This window comes from Lycium ferocissimum, chromosome 12, assembly GCF_029784015.1.
Source record: "Lycium ferocissimum isolate CSIRO_LF1 chromosome 12, AGI_CSIRO_Lferr_CH_V1, whole genome shotgun sequence".
NCBI lineage: Eukaryota > Viridiplantae > Streptophyta > Magnoliopsida > Solanales > Solanaceae > Lycium > Lycium ferocissimum.
Window position 1 is genome coordinate 63,290,884 of NC_081353.1, and position 17,491 is coordinate 63,308,374.

Consider the following 17,491-nt stretch of genomic DNA (forward strand, 5'->3'; position numbering starts at 1 on the left):
AAAGTCAATCAATTAGACAGTAACTTCTTTATGGGTGCAATTTCTTGATAAGTAATTATGTATATACAAATTAAAATACAATAGTGTGCACAAACGTCTTCTAGTGTCACTGTGAATAAAGGATCAGAACAAATTAATCCAGTCAAAACTAGGAAATAAGTTAACACCACAAAGCAGAAGTTAATGTAGCTCATAATCTGAAACAAGCTTGCTATTGTATGAAATTTGCACCATCTTAAACTGAATTTTATCACTTTTTGATTGACAGATACCCTTTAAAACAGAACCCTATTCAGTGCACATAAAGTATCAAAAATCAATGATAGACTCAAATATCTAAAACATAATCGAAAACATCCAAATATTTCACCATAAATAGCTGCATTGCCACTTAACCATAACACAACTGTCCTCCATATTCCCATCAATATCCAGTAGTATAATTGCTTATCGCCCAGCAATGCTCAGAGTAGCTGTAGAATCAATGTAGAGGTGGTAAATTAAGCAACAGCCTCACCAACAACTTGCAATTGAACAACTATGTAATTCTGTATTGAAGAGACAACAGTGGATCTTTGAAAGATAGTACTGCTATTGAACAACTAAGAGGAGGCAACTTCAAGCGTTAAAAACTTTTGAAGTTTTAAAGCTGAACATATTGTACAGTCTTAAGTATTTTAGTAATCTACAAACTTTGATCAGACCAGTTATATTGCCCTGTAGCTCAAAAATCAAGCAACAGAGTGGGAAAGAGTATCAGAAAAACCATGTTTCTTGATAATCTAAGCCAGAGTGTGTGTGTGTATATATATGCAGCTCTTGTTCACAAATTTTACATCTGAGAAAACTTTGTAAAGCTTGTCTATCAACCTGAAGTCCTCTCTGCGGAGGACATTAAAGGAAGAAAGCTAATGCATAAATTGGTAGAGGTTCTAACTAGGACATATATATTAGTACACAAGTGTATACTAAACATGTTCCATAAATACTACCCATAACAATTAATCGTACCTACATGTGGAGTAGATTGTTGAGGCAGCTCATCCAATCATGGTACGTTTTCTACCTCTTTGTCGCACTAAAAGGAGTTGTAATCCAAAAAGACACAAGAAGTCAGTGTAGCAATTAATTTAAACATCACATTGTTGACAACTCTAGAAGACTGAAGGGAACATAACTACGAAATTACACACCTTCGGCGAACTTGTTCAGAGTTGACGACCATTGTTTGGAGGATTTCCTATATGCAGCAAGTATCCTATCCATCTACAAAAAACAGATAGTTACAAGATTATATCCACCTCCATAAGACGCTGATTATGGGTGGAAAACACTTTTGGTCATGCTGGTATTTCTTTTTGTTGGGGAGGGGGTGTTTGGGAGTAGGGGGGTCATGTTTATACCATGCAAAAAGAAAAAGGCAACCAAAACAAACAGAAAGGACTAATGACCATACTTACCAGATTTCCACATGAAGAGTGCATAGAAAGCAATGCTCGTTCAAGTACATATAAATCTACTGCTTTATCTTCTGGAAGGGTTGATGTAAAGCTCAGACCAAAATCAATCAATACCTGTTCAAACACTATTCTACCGATTACAATTTATTTAGCAAGATGCAGGTTAAGAATCAATCAATCAATGAACTATGCATCAATTCCAAACTACCTAATGCACACTATATGAATACCTCTTATCTATTACGCTCTATTCAAGCCCGTGTCATTCCAAGAAAGGAAAATCGAAAAACAAAAAAGGGAAAGAAACTGCAACAAAGTTTTTTTCATTTAGTAGATATTACCCAATAGACCCACATAGTTAGATAAGACCTTTCACAAACACCTACCAATCGATTGGTATCCTTGCAGATTAACATATTTGATGTGGTCAAATCCCCATGAATAAGGCCACCGTCATGGAGCTTGCCCATTGCCGAACCAATATGGAATGCTATGTCATTCATTCTTTCTTCAACTATACCATGTGATCCAAAATCGAGAAGTATGTCTTTGACTAAAGAGCCTTCCACATATTCAAATGTCAATGTGTGCGACACAACATCAACAGCATAAAGAACTGGAGTTAAAACCCCTAGCCTTCTAGCTTTAGTCATACAGCGGACCTCCTGCTCCAGCATTAAAATATCTTAAAGTCATGCAAGCGTACTGGCAAACAATAATCCAATAAGGAAGTAGCAATTTCTGGTTCAACTAACCGCATTTAAGCGTTTGAGAGTGAGCTTTGTGTCCAAAGTTGGATGCCTGTATTTTTTTGAGAACCGCTCCTTAACTATACACCTCTTTCCCACAAAAGATGACTCAAATACTCTCTGAATAAAAGGTGCAAACAATGTTAGAAATAATGTTCCAATAATAAATCAGAAAAAGAAAGGAAAAGATGTCACGATTTCATCTGAGAAAGAAGAAGGAAGAATTTTGGATACAAATGATGCAGTCAAAGACACAAACATATGGACTGGGCCTAATCCGAGTGGGCTAATGGTTTCATCAACATTAGATATTATGGGCTGCATAAACAAAGGCCCAAACTGTGTAGACACTGGCCCAGGCTGCATAAACAAAGGCCCAGACTTATCAACAATACAAGGTACAAGGAAGGAGCACATGTCTGATGAAAATGACATCAAACAAATTTCAGAAACAAATTCAACAGCTGTACAAAATGACAAAGGCTAGCTGGATAATTTATTCCATTGTTTGTTATACATAGACAAATAATAGTAGGACAGGTGGATTAGGGTGCATAGTAGAAATTTACTTTTTCGTCCAAATGGACTTGTATAAATTAGCATGCACAGTGTAAGCAATACACAGAAAAATTCTGTCAAATTACTGTTCATTATTTTTTCCTTCATGGTATCAGAGCAACAGTAGAATTTCTACAGTTCTAAAATCAAATCAATCTTCTGATAATCTGTAATCATGCCTAACAATGAAGAGAACAGTTCAACAACAGTCACTCCAAATCAAACCACTACTAATCAAACTGCCATGGATTCAAACCATCCATACTTCCTTCATTCTTCTGATTCACCTGGTATGGCTTTGGTAAATACTCTTTTTGATGGAAAGGGTTACCAAGGATGGAAAAGGACTGTGCTCATAGCACTATCAGCCAAAAACAAGTTAGGTTTTATCACTGGAAGGGATCCTGCACCAAATGAGGACTCAGCAGATTTCCACTCTTGGAATAGGTGCAATGACATGGTGACTTCATGGATGTTGAACTCACTGTCTAAAGAAATAGCAGACAGTGTAATATACTCAACAACTGCTAAGGAGCTTTGGACTAGTCTTGAGCACAGATTTGGGCAATCTAATGGTGCTAAGCTCTATCATCTGCAGAAACAGCTCAATGGATTAGTTCAGGGAAATCTAAACATAGCAGCCTATTTCACAAAGCTCAAGAGATTATGGGATGAATTGGACTCACTAAATGCAAATATAAAATGTAGTTGCACATGTCTATGTGAAGGAAAGGACAAGTTACAGAAATCTCTTGAGGATGAAAGACTTATAATCTTTCTCATGGGGCTGAATGATGTTTATTCTCATACTAGAGGAAATGTGTTGATGATGAATCCTCTACCCAACATAAACCTTGCTTACTCTCTTCTTTTACAAGATGAGAATCAAAGGGAAGTTTATGTAAACCCCTTTTCTACAGCTGATTCTTCTTCCTTCATGGTAAGTAATCAGGAACAGAACTTTCATAGAGGAAAACAGCCACAGAAATTTCAAAACAATTTTCAAAACAACTTTCAAAAAGCAGGTGGTATGACACAGAAGTATGGAAATCATCTTCAAAGAAACCCTCACCCTTCTTACAGAAAGAAATCTAAGTTTAACCCTAATGTTTCTTGCACTTACTGTAAGAAAGTAGGACATATTGTGGATGATTGCTACAGGCTAATTGGGTTCCCCCATGATTTTCAATTTACAAACAATAAGGGTGTGGAAGGTCAGGTGAGGGGAAATGGTGTCATTGGTGAAGGGGTATCAGACAACATAATGAAAAACAACAACATGATGAGTCACAGCAGCATAGACCTGGATTTTCTCAATCAACATCTCAACAAAGAACAGCTTTCCCAAGTCATTAGTGTGATCAAACAGGTTAAGATTGGAGATGCAGGTGCAGGAGCCAGTTCAGCAATCAATGCTAATGCTGTAGCTGGTACAATGACTAAATATTTTGGAACTTGTTTCTCTATTTTTAACTCTAGCTCCTGGATCATAGATTCAGGAGCTTCTGAGCATATGTGCTTTAATGCAAGTGCTTTCTGTTCTATGACTCCTCTTAAAGTTCCTCTAAGTGTTAATCTGCCTAACTCTCACAAGATAACTGTCACTCATGTTGGTGAAATTTCTATTTCTCCTGGTCTTGTCCTTAAAGATGTTCTTCATGTCCCTTGTTTTAAATATAACCTTATGTCTGTCCATAGATTCTGTCATCAATTCAATTACACTCTCTTTTTCACCTCTCTTAAATGTGTGGTGCAGGGCCCTTTGATGAGGAGGGCACAAGCTTTTGGTAATGCAAGAGAGGGATTATACATCTTCCAGCCTAGAAGTCCAGGATCTAGTCAATTGTCTAGTACTAGTTTTCCAGTTTCCTTTTCAGCTAATCAAGACAGTAGTAGTTCAGGATCTAGTCAATTGTCTAGCACTAGCATTCCTGTTTCTTTTTCAGTTAAGCATGATAGTAATGTTGAATTTCCAGTTTCTTTTCCATTCAGTGCTAGTGCAAAATCTGATGTAAAACTATGGCATGTAAGACTTGGGCATTTGCCTTTCTCATCAATGAAGAACATCAGTTTTATTCCTTCTCCATCTATTTCTGATTGTTTTTGTGAAATCTGCCCATTGGCTAAACAATCTAGATTACCTTTTCCTTTAAGTCAAATTTCATCCAAATCTATTTTTCATCTAATACATATAGATACTTGGGGTCCTTATAAAGTTTCTACTCATAATAATTTTAAATATTTCTTAACAATTGTGGATGACTATAGCAGAGGGACATGGACATTTCTGATGAATTCAAAGGGAAATGCTTTTTCAGTACTCAAATCTTTCATTCAGATGGTCTACAGGCAGTTCAGTACTAAAGTGCAAATCATCAGATCAGATAATGCACTTGTATTAGGGAAAAGCCTTGCTGCCTCTACTTTTTTTAAATCTGAAGGCATAATTCATCAGACATCATGTGTGGCAACACCTCAACAGAATGGGATTGTTGAGAGGAAACATAGACACCTTCTCCAAGTTGCTAGGGCACTACTGTTTCAGTCCAAGGTTCCTCTTACCTACTGGGGAGAGTGTATTTTAACAGCTACTTTTCTCATTAACAGAATGCCTACTAAAGTTTTGCAAGGACAGACACCCTATGAGAAATTACATGGAAAGGCCCCAGATTATCAACTATTAAGGTGTTTTGGTTGTCTTGTATATGCATCTACCCTTGGTCAACACAGGGGGAAGTTTGATCCAAGGGCAAAGGCATGTGTATTTTTAGGATATCCTTCTGATACAAAAGGATACAAATTATTGGACTTACAATCATCTAAGGTTTTCATATCAAGAGATGTATTTTTTCATGAAGACATTTATCCCTTTCACACAAAACGAGGAACAAAGTCTGCCCACCGTTTCCAACTTCCTATCCTTCTAATCAATCTTCCACACCTATTTCAGCACATCCGCCTACTCTACCCCATCTTCCTTTGACATGCCTCCACCAGATTCCCCTGATCCTTTTCTCCCTAACACAATGTCACCACTATCGTCTCCCTCTGATGTTGCAGAATCTTCAACACACCCAACTCCTGTTCCTTCTCCCACTTCTATTACTACACCATCTCCTTCACCTAATTCAACTTCAGATTCTTCCTTATCAACCAACACACCTCCCTCTTCACCTAATCTCATTTCTACACCACATGCCATACCTTCCCAAATCAAAAAATCTAGTAGAATTAACATTGGTGCACCACCTCCTTACCTTCAAGATTATTTTTGCTACAATGTTTTCTCTCAGCCGATGTCACCAATCATTCGTTTACCTACTCACCCCCACAATTCTACCGTTTCCCCGCCTTATCTCAATCCAATCAATCATCCCTTCACTCTATTTGCAACATTCAAGAACCCACCGGCCACTCAAGCTTCCTTACATCCCGGATGGCAAAAGGCCATGGATGTGCCGAACTAGATGCATTAATATCCAACGACACGCGGGACATTGTTACCTCACCAAAGCCGATGAAAGCTTTACCTCGTGTACCGGGTTTACAAGGTAAAGCAGCACTCAGATGGAACTCTAGAAAGGCTAAAAGCCAGGTTGGTGATAAGAGGTGATATTCAAAGAGCTGGTTTTGATTACAATGAAACATTTTCACCAGTGGTGAAAATGACCACCATTAGGTGCCTGATTGCTATTGCAGTTAAGAAGGGATGGGAAATTTCTCAATTTGATGTCAATAATGCCTTCTTGCATGGGGATTTGCAAGAAGAGGTTTTTATGAAGTTTCCCCCTAGTTTGCAGCCTAATTCTCCTGATCTTGTTTGTAAGTTAAAGAAATCATTGTATGGTCTCAAGCAAGCCTCTAGGCAATGGTATGCCAGGCTTGCTGGAGCACTTAGTTTTAAAGGATTCACTTCATCTCTTAACGATTACTCCTTATTTTTTAAGAACTCAGGAGGTTTTGTCACCATTATTGCAGTCTATGTGGATGACCTTCTAATTACAGGGAATAATCCTACAGAGATTGCTGATTTAAAGGATTTTCTTCACTCAGAATTCAAAATCAAAGACCTTGGTTCTCTAAACTATTTCCTAGGCATGGAATTCATCAGAGAAAAACAAGGTATCATAATAACTCAAAGGAAATATACCTTGGACTTACTCCATGAATTTGATGTTTCCCATTTACCATCTGTTTCCTGCCCATTGGATCCTTCTTCAAAGCTCTCCTCTGCTTCTGGAGATCTATTCTCTAATCCTACTCTATATCGACATCTGATTGGCAAATTGAATTATCTCACCCATACCAGGCCAGATCTCTCATTTTCTGTTCTTACCCTAAGCCAATTCATGCAACAACCCACTAACTCCCATTTCACGGTTGCTTTGCGAGTACTCAAATATCTTCACAATGATCCAAGTCAAGGCATTTTCATGTCCTCTCAACCTTCCTTCTCATTAATTGCCTTTTGCGACGCCGATTGGGCTGCTTGTCGGGATACCCGTCTCTCCATCAGTGGATTTTATATCACCTTAGGAGGCTCACCCATATCCTGGAAATCCAAGAAACAAACATCTGTCTCTTTGTCTTCCGCGGAATCTGAGTATCGATCTATGAGACGTTTAGTCACTGAATTGACTTGGCTCACTCGATTGTTGACCGATCTATCACTTTCCCCAAATCTTCCAATTCCTGTTCATTCAGATAGCCAAGCAGCGATGCATATTGCTCGTAACCCTGTTTTTCACGAGCGAACAAAACATGTGGAGCTCGATTGCCATTTTGTTCGGCAACAATATCTCTCTGGTCTAATCTCTCTTTCTTTTGTTCCATCGAAACTTCAATTAGCCGATCTGTTCACCAAAGCTCTCTCTCACATCTATCTATCCTATCCAAAATGGGTGTTACTTCGTCCCCCTCCATCTTGAGGGGGGATGTTAGAAATAATGTTCCAATAATAAATCAGAAAAAGAAAGGAAAAGATGTCACGATTTCATCTGAGAAAGAAGAAGGAAGAATTTTGGATACAAATGACGAGTTAAAGACACAAACATATGGACCGGGCCTAATCCGAGCGGGCTAATGGTTTCATCAACATTAGATATTATGGGCTGCATAAACAAAGGCCCAAATCTGTAGACACCGGCCCGTGCTGCATAAACAAAGGCCCTGACTTATCAACAATACAAGGTACAAGGAAGGAGCACATGTCTGATGAAAATGACATCAAACAAATTTCAGAAACAAATTCAACAGTTGTACAAAATGACAAAGGCTAGCTGGATAATTTATTCCATTGTTTGTTATACATAGACAAATAATAGTAGGACAGGTGGATTAGGGTACATAGTAGAAATTTACTTTTTCGTCCAAATGGACTTGTATAAATTAGCATGCACAGTGTAAGCAATACACAGAAAAATTCTCTCAAATTACTGTTCATCATTTTTTCCTTCAAACAACAAGAAGGAAGCATAAGATATTGTTAGAAGATTTACATAGGAAACAACAAAAATGAACAGCTAACTAAACTAGCTATCTTCTACTCCCTCCGTTCACTTGTCCACAATGGACTTTGAACTTCCTTTAAGAAAATAATAAATGAAGTGCATATTTTACTATAACACCCATGACTATTAGCATTTTCAAAAAATCTTGGGAAATGATTTTGGGAATTAGTAGTTAATGTTAAGGATAAAGAGGGAAAAACATAGTCTTTCCCTTGATATGCTAAAGTGGACAGTAAAAGTGAAAAATTATTTTTCGTATAGTGGACAAGTAAAAGTGAATGGAGGGAGTTCTGTAGATACTACTCAAAATCCAATAACCAAAATAACTGTTGTTTCGGGCGTTAAATGAGGAATGAACTCTTAAAAATAACAAATATAGTAACAGCTAGTAACTTACAGCCTCGGCACCTTGCTTAATCAAAATTAAGGAGTTTTCTTTTACTTGTGAATTGATTTCCGTCATAATTTCCTCTACAAGATAAGCTTCCAAAGAGAATGTCTGCATCAACAACACTAAAACCACTTTTAGGAAATCAAAAGCAAGAACTTTAGACCCTCCAATTGCTACATTAAATGCAACTACAAAGCTATACCCGGACACCAATATCAGAACAGTACAACAACAACATACATAGTGTGATCCCACAAGTGGGGTCTGAGGAGGGTAGGATGTACACATACCTTACCCCTAACTTTGTGGGGGTAGGGAGGCTGTTTCCGATAGACCTTTGGCTTAGGTAAAAAGCAATTCAAGCAATTTAAAAAGAAAATACATAAATGAAAGCAAAAACAACAACGAAATAATGTGAAATGGAAAGCAGTACATAGCATTCAGAAGAAAGAGCAGTAACAACAACGAAACAATGAGATAACTGGAGCACAAGAAACACAAAATCAAAGAACAAAACAACGAGATATCAGAACAGTAATAGAGAAAATACATATAAGCACATAATAAAGCTAAAATGTAGCCAAAATTGTATGTGCAACAGAAGAGGGTACACAGGTTAAATTCAACCCAAAGGAAGGGACTACAATGGAAATTCAGATAAAAGAAGCTCCATGAATACCCAAGAGAATAAAAAAAAAAAGGACCTCCTTTTAAATTATGTGAAGGAAGTGTAAAACTTTAGAAATGAAACTTAACAAGAAGTTTTAGGGTGTCGTGATGACACCTTCAGGGACTACTATCAACTATGAGATGGAAAATAGAGGAACAGTTGTTACCAGTTCAAAACTATTAACCGTGTCTGATTTAGAGCCCGTTTGGATTTCTTATAACTTTTTATGTTTTTACTTTTTTTTTGTTTGCTTCTACCGCTAAAGAAAATTATTTTTAAAATAAAATGTTCTCAAAAATAATTAATTCATTTAACTTAACATTAGACTAAAATTTTATAATGTTCAAAACAAATTATAAGCTCAAAAAATAAAAACTTATTTTTTTAACTTTTTTTTTCACTTATAAGTTCGCAAACATTTTTGCCTATAAGCCAATCCAAATCCTGGTTTCTTAGGCAATTTCTCGTGCTATTTAGGTTATAACCGATGCGCTGTCATGAGGACGGGGCATAAATACCGAAAACCGAAAAATCGAACCGAACCGAACTAGTTTAGTTCGGTGTTTGGTATCTACCATCAAAAAACCGAAACCGAAATAGCCGAACTGAAGTTTGATAAAACCGAACCGAAAAACCGAATGCGCACTGAAATTTAATATATTACCTAAAAAAATTAAAATAGTCCAGGCCCATTAAGTTTAAAGCGTAAAAAACTCAATTGTAACAAGTCCTCTTTTGCATTTGTATCCCTAATTTTTCACTCCAGCTAAGAAAATCAAATATCCTTATTAATGGAAGGTAACTAGGATGTGTCTTTAGGATTAATGTATGTCCTTTATGTGTTTTTTTAATTATTCTTACGGTATGTATATAACACCTAGTAATCCTATATCATAATTATAGTTTTCTATTCTTGTGTATCCTGTTTGTTTGATTTTGATTTCAATTTATCAGTTTTATGTTTTATTGCTTTTAAGAATACGAATTAGTGTCAATGAAATCGCTTTTAATATCATAACAAAAAAACCGAATTGAAAAAATCGAAACCGAACCGAACCGAACTTTAAAAAATCAAAACCGAAAGAACCGAACCGAACTAGTTTGGTTCGGTATTCGGTGTCCACCTTCAAAAAATCGAACCCGAAATAGCCAAACCGAATTTTGATAAAACCGAACCAAAAAACCGAACGCCCACCCCTAATTGTAGCGGAGAAGAAAAATAAATATTCCGATGTTCCAAAAAGGAATTTTTAGATATTGATAAAGTTTGAATATTCTTAAAACGGAAAAGCGCCAAATATACCCCTGTACTATCGGAAAATGGATCAAATATATCTTTCGTTATATTTTCAGCTCAAGTATACTCCTGCTGTTATACTATTGATTCAAATATACCTTCAACTATTAAAGTTGTTCAAGGTGGATAGTCAATCCTACATGTGCACAAATAGTACAAAAAAGGAGGTGAATGGAAATGTGACATGCCACCTCAGAGCCCCTAACACATTTTATCCCTCCCCTTTATTTGTTTTTCCACCATTACAATTTTCTTCCCCTCCATCATCATTACGGCCATTACCGCAACAACCATTGCCACCATTACCGCCAACATAACTGGAATTCCGTTAATTTTAATGTTGTAGCTGGCCAGACTTCTCTCATCTGAGTGCCACATACGTCTGCGCTCAATTCTTTCAGACCTGCTTCACTCACAATCATAAAATGCCCATGTTCCTAACTTCCTATACATACACATATCATGGACTCCAAGAAAAAAATCCCAAAATTTTAAATAAAATAAGTAAAATTTTCTCAAATAGCTACCTTTTAGCTGCTTCTAACAAGTTATAACTACAAGTTCATTATTTATAATTCGTAGCTGATTTTTCCTATATTTAGGTCCTGGACGCGTCGCATAAATATAGTCAAAATACGTACTCAAATACACTAACCGTTGAGCAAATAATGCCTCTATTTGGGGAAAAAAATCTTTTTCAAACTAAAATGTAAATCTGTTTTTAATGTTCCATAAATCACGCAAATCTCATTCTCTTCCATATCTAATCACATATCTCATTCAACATCTAATCATTCACATAAAATTTGAATTCAAAAACTCTTCATATTTTTTCCCAAAATATAACTAAAAAAAAATCTCTTTTTAATGTTCCATAAATCACGCAAAGCTTGATTTGTTCATCAACTGAATTGCATAGTGACAAGTTGAGATTGTCTCCTAATGCTATGACCATCGGTTTTGTGTTTGTTATTAAAAATATTCAATGAAATTACATTATTAAAAATTAAAATGTTCGTTACAAAAAATATTAGTTATTGAGTGCAATAAGTGATATTGAATATTATTTAGTAACTTTAATAAGATGGGAAAACTTGACTCCATAAAAACTTTAATCCCTAAGGGTGGCTTTTGATTCACTGTATTTTATCTGTATTATGATTGTATTTTTGAGTGTATTCTAATTGATCCGCAAGATTTGAATCGTAATGAATATATTTACAATATATTTCACTTGTATTTTGTATGTATTTTAGAAGTATTAAAATTGTTCTTTAATTTTTGAAATATATTGCATAGAAAAATAGATTTTATGGTTTAATAATGAATTCAAGTGTACCATGAATATATAGAGAAAATGCATAGAACTCTTCCTAGTTCATCAATAAAATATAGTGAAAACATGTAGGAAATACAAACCTGATATTGAAATGCAACTTGTAATTTTTAGAAGAAAGAACTATACAAGAAAAATATAAATGTAATAAAAACATAATTCAAATCTACGATTAGACTATACAACAAGCGGGATCATTACCAAAATACATAAAACTTCTTCTAAAATCTTCATAAAAATAATGTCGCAATGTTGATGTTATACATAAAAAAAAAGTTGGAGAAAAAAAAAACTTAAAACATAAACTGTTCTGTCTACAAATCTACTCCTGAACATCTACTAAAATCACCGCATCATAATCAACGGTAGCCTTGACAGGTATTGGTGGTTGCTCGTTGTCAATAAATGCATTCAGGGTTGCCTTGTCGATTTGCGTCGTATCTCATACGGAGAAACTTTGCATTAATTTCAGCTGGAATGCGTCAAGATATACTGAAACTTTACATTAACAAAACATGAAAAAATAACAAAATAACAAATTAACCACAATAAATAACAACACATTCAAGATATATTGAAAATATACTATAAATATAATGCAAATATATCAATGTTAAATGCACTGTGGTTGTCACTACAACAGTGTGTGACTGTGCTGTAAAAATACACTTCAAATACACTGAATATATACTACAAAATATACTTTGATAAAAATTAAACACAAATTCAAAATCGCATAAATTTACAAGTAACAAATTAGGTAGAAAAAATATATAACACACAATTAAAAACACAAACTAATTGAAATAATAAAAAAATACGACAAAAATACACTTTTACTGTACGCAAAATACAGATCTGGTGAATTGAAAAAATAGGAATTAACTGAAGTTCAAAACACAAACTAATTGAACTAATAAAAAATACGACAAAAATATACTTAAAATGTATGCAAAATATAGATCTGGTGAATTGAAAAAAGGGGAATTAATTGAAGTTCATCGAAAAATATGATAAAAATATACTTAAAATGCAAGTAAAATACATATCTGGTGAAGTGAAAATAGGGTCATTAATAAGAAAAAATACCTCTTGGAGAACATGAACGTTTTTACACTTGTCCAATAACAAAAACTTCGTATCCGTATTCAAAAATTCCGGTGGCAAAGTTTGCATGAGAGGCATCTAGGAAACGTCATGCGGTTAAATGATTTGGTCTTTAATATTTTCTATTCAAATAGGCCGATCTTTTTAATTGCTACGTATATGACCGTGTCAAATCAGCCGGTCTTTGTAATCTGAGCGTATCCGACCATGCAATTGCTACGTATCCGACCGGAAAGAGAAGACGATCGACGCCGGTTAGATCACACCGGAGAAGACGGTGATCTAAAATGACATGAGGATGAATGATACATGGATCCCTCAAAAAAAAAAAAAAACCTTTAAACTTCCACTGAATATAGGGAAGATGAAATCTGTGGCTTAGTAAAGCCCAAAAAGAAACAAAGATGATGAGGGAGAACACAAAAATAACAGAATATCTTACATATTTTAGGAAATAGAGTTGAATTTTGGCGGTAAAAGGTTGAAATTAATGAAAGTTAATACGAATAAAAAAAGGAAGTGAAAGAAATCGTAAACTCGATTTGAAAAGCACGAAATTAGGAGAGATGGGAGTTAGAAACGTATATTTAGGAAAAGGGAGAGAGAGAAAGTGTACTAAAAAATAGGGGTGTGGGAAGTGGTAAATTAATTGGTAGAAAAGTGGGTAGCTATGAGTTGTAAAAATATAATATTATAGCTACTAAACTTAATTATTAAAAAGTATAGTTATGTTTCATAAATATGTAACATACTAAGCTATGCCAAGTAAAATTTACATAAAATAATCAGTTAATTAGCTCAAAAAAAAAAAAGTATTGAATGAAGTTTCAGTGTGCAGTGTGAACCCATTTGCTTTGCAAAAGGGAAAAATCGATTCTTCTGTAGACCCACTTATAGAATTCAAGAACTAGCTAGTAGTCCTTGATGGTTTTACTGTGATTGATTGGAAAAAGAAATGGAGGGGTGTAAATGTTCACACTCAATTATGGCTCTTCATATCGTAAATTAAATAGTCAAGCTTCTTGAATTTTAAACAGAGTGAAATAATTATTTTACATAGTCAAAAAATATTTTCTAAACTACTTTTTGTGTTATTTGGCAAAATATCCTAAATATATATTTTTACATATAATTATGAGTATTAATTATGTTCAAAATAAGTGTTAATTTAGTACTTATTTCAAATTGTCAAAATAAAGTCATTTATGACTTAATTACTATAATTAGTATGTATTTGCAAAATAGGTATTTCTACTTTGTCAAAGATAAGAAGCTTGATTAATTGAATAAATAATTAAATTCGTCCCAATTTTTTATTTCAAGATTGGTTTATTTTTTTTTTTTTTAAAAGAAAAAAGTTTATTTGAAAGGGCTTTCGCCACAAAATTGATTTTAATCATGGCCATGTTCTAAACATCAGCATTTGTTAAGTTCTTTTTTGGACCAAATGCTGGCCCAATTTCCAGCCCACAATTACTCAACCGCCCGGCCCAAGTTGAGGGGGAATTGCCTTAATCCCTCAATTCCTAAAGCAACCCAACAAATCCCCTTCTTTTTCCTTTTCTTTTCGATTTTTGTTGACTTCCAGTAGAATATTTGAATTTCAACTTCGGATTTCAAAGAAACTCAGCAAAATCCTAGTTTCAAATCTGAAATTCAAGTGTCCCACATCGCTTTTCAACCTAAAACCCATCCATTTAATAGAACCCCATATTCTTCATCTCAGACCAGGGTTGGAAGGGCTAGAACAAGTGTTCTTACAAAGAAATTTTGGAAAAAGGGTTCTTATCCTAAACCAATTTTCTGAGTTTAAAGTTCATTTTCGCTTAAAATTTTCTCTCGTCTTCTTTCGAGTGTTCAAATATTTGGTGAAAGGAAGCATTTTCGCTCTCGCCGCCGCAGTCGCTGCTCCGCAACAGGTAATCTTCTTTCCCCTTTATTTATTTCGGGATGTAATTATGTATTTAATTTCTGCACTCATTTTCTGTGTGTGTTTAATCGATTCATGATCCTTCAGTTATGTATTTCATTACTTAGGATATATTAATTATAGGCGAAGCATGATTTAACTCCGTTTAGTTACTGCTTAAGTGTGAGTGGCTTTTCATTTAATCTCTCTATTTCCAATCGTTCAGTCCAGTTTATGCTTTTATCGATACCATATCTGTTATGTTGGTTTGTTAGTTTGAATGGAAGAATGAATGTTGGTTCGGGTTTGGGGTGAAGGTGGTTAAGCACCTGTTGATATTCTGATTCTTTGCTTGTGTTGTTTTCTTAATCCAAGTGGCGTAAAGCATATTTCCGTCTCCTTTTCTTTGCTGTGTTCATCGTGTTTACTTGCCTAAGTTCAGTTGGTCTAGAGTGTATTTCTCAAGCTAGCAAGACGATTATCCAATCAATATTCATGCGATTCTATTTTGTTCATGTTTTCCTGATCTATGTGAATTAAGTTAAGAGAGCATCTAAGTTGGATTTAATCTTTGAATGAATAAACCATAGTTTATATAAACCACCCCTACCCTTAAGGAAGTCCAATTCTCAGATAAAAACCGTTCCCTTTACTATTAGTTTCAAGTACTTGTCAAGTATTAGTTTAACTTTAATATCTTCTTTTGCTAATCTTTATCTTTCTTGTTTTTTCGTGCACTCCATTGGACTTATTCCATCTTCCTCTAGCATTAGGTGTTGGGCTGAAAGCCCAACATAGCTCTATCTCGAGTCAGCCCCATTATTAACCAACAGTAGCAGCAGCCGCAGCTAGATGACATTGGAGAAGCAGAATTGAGTGAAGCCCAATTAGTTCACTCTTCCTTTACCTTTACTTCATTTTTTTGTTGTTGTGCATTTTGTGTTGTAAAACTTGACTAACGTTTTACTTTGTTTTATTTAACCAGATGTTTATCCCAGCGGAATGTGAGAGTCATAGTCGCAAAATTGGTTAAATGACGTTTTTTCCATCAGTCGCAATGTCCAAAATTATCGAGCAGCTTCACTTGGAATAGGAGAAATGCTAAAAGTAATTGTTTTATTGTTTACCCCGAAATTAGGTAATAAGTTGAATTTGTAAGTGAGGTATAGGATATGTGGACAAACTTTGATCTATTTTGATTTTTAGGGGATGTATATGTGGATTCGTGTATAATGACTTATATATAAATATATGTATTAATAACTTGGATGAATATGTTAATATTATGGATTTGAGCTAAATATATACGTATATTGCGGTACTATATCGTATTGGTTGAATCAAGTCAAAGAATACTCCTGCTCCCATTTAAAATTAGAGAGAGAGAGAGAGAGAGAGCGACAGAGTAAGTTTATTACAATGTTTTAGATCGGAAAATCTAACCTTAAAAGTAGGAAAGTGTCCCCTATTTATAGTTTTGTACATGTGCCTCTTATACAACGTAAAGCGCTTTTGAAATAAAAGCGCAAAGGAAGGATTGGGTCGTACACCGACACTCGTACGATTGGCGCATTATGTGGCGTAAATGGTCTTGACACGTAGCGATATAACCGATCACCAGTTAACGGTCACGATCAACTCGGCCATGGAGAAATCGGACTAACGGCCACGATTAACTCGGTCATGGAGAAACTGGACTAACGGTCACGATCAATTCGGCCATAGAGAAATCGGATCTTACGGTTTTCCTCCGACTTCTTCTGAGCAACCACTTTTGATGCAATACCCCTGGTTTAAGCGTTCGTGCTTGTTTCTCGATTCCCTTGATCCCCGGTCTCAACGGTCTAGCATTAATTCAAATTTTACCGTATACAGATAGTCCCCACACTTTTCGGACCGAAGCTTTGCCGGAGTAACGGGAAGTGGATAGTCCTTGACTGTGGTTCCATAGGCTCGTTCTTATCTTTTCATTTTGGCGGGAACAGTTACGTCACGTCCTTCTGCCATCAGCCACGTGTTACACCCCGAACGACCAATTTTCTGTAACCGCCGCTACTCACGTCATTTCAAATCATATCTCATTAATTATGGGATACGTGGCATCTCCCGGTTGGTTGGGATCTGTAACCGTCTCAGATCCAATGCCTATATAAGGCTTTTGACCCCTTTACTTCTTCATTTTTACCTTCTTCACTTCGAAATCTCCTTCATCTTCACCTCCATATCAACTTCATCCTACATTCCTCTTTGATTTCAATCGTTCTCAACCCCAAATTCGTTGCTTACATTGATTTGTAAGAACCTTGTCAACTTATCTTTGCTCGTCGATCGTAGCGCCGTTCATTTCTTCTTTTCGTTTCAACGCTCCTTCACCCTTTCTTATCACTTTTAACTTCGTTCCCTCCTTTTTTCCCAAAATTAAATGTTCCCCAACACCCAAACCCCCCTGGACGTTCCCGTTTTTTCTCCGAGCGGGGTTCTTTTAACCAAAGGGAAAAAAAGTC

General features: G+C 35.5%; 1 protein-coding gene across 8 annotated transcripts; it reads right to left on the minus strand.

Moving 5' to 3' along the window:
* Positions 1–235: 235 nt before the first annotated feature.
* On the minus strand, positions 236–9,530 carry LOC132040017 (uncharacterized). Of its 8 annotated transcripts, none has more exons than XM_059430617.1 (8): positions 9,505–9,530; positions 8,675–8,776; positions 2,216–2,329; positions 1,847–2,125; positions 1,461–1,574; positions 1,194–1,266; positions 1,012–1,078; positions 236–473 (listed from the first exon to the last, which is right to left on the minus strand). In XM_059430617.1, the coding sequence occupies exons 2-7, from the start codon at positions 8,738–8,740 to the stop codon at positions 1,041–1,043; spliced, it is 684 nt and encodes a 227-aa protein (XP_059286600.1). In that variant the 5' UTR covers positions 8,741–8,776; positions 9,505–9,530; the 3' UTR covers positions 236–473; positions 1,012–1,040. The 8 variants fall into 8 exon arrangements, with proteins under 8 accessions (XP_059286600.1, XP_059286598.1, XP_059286602.1 ...); XM_059430615.1 differs by having other exon boundaries at positions 8,675–8,790; positions 9,505–9,528; XM_059430619.1 differs by lacking the exon at positions 9,505–9,530 and adding an exon at positions 9,453–9,469.
* Between the last annotated feature and the right edge of the window lie 7,961 nt (positions 9,531–17,491).

Bases quoted from the DNA above. Each gene is read 5' to 3' on its own strand.
- LOC132040017 (XM_059430613.1), bottom strand. From the start codon at position 8,956: ATGTGTACATCCTACCCTCCTCAGACCCCACTTGTGGGATCACACTAT. The intron at 2,126-2,215 runs GTTAGTTGAACC...ATGCTGGAGCAG, and splicing joins CTCTCAAACGCTTAAATGCG to GAGGTCCGCTGTATGACTAA. The intron at 1,267-1,460 runs GTAAGTATGGTC...TGTTTTTTGTAG, and splicing joins ACTCTTCATGTGGAAATCTG to ATGGATAGGATACTTGCTGC.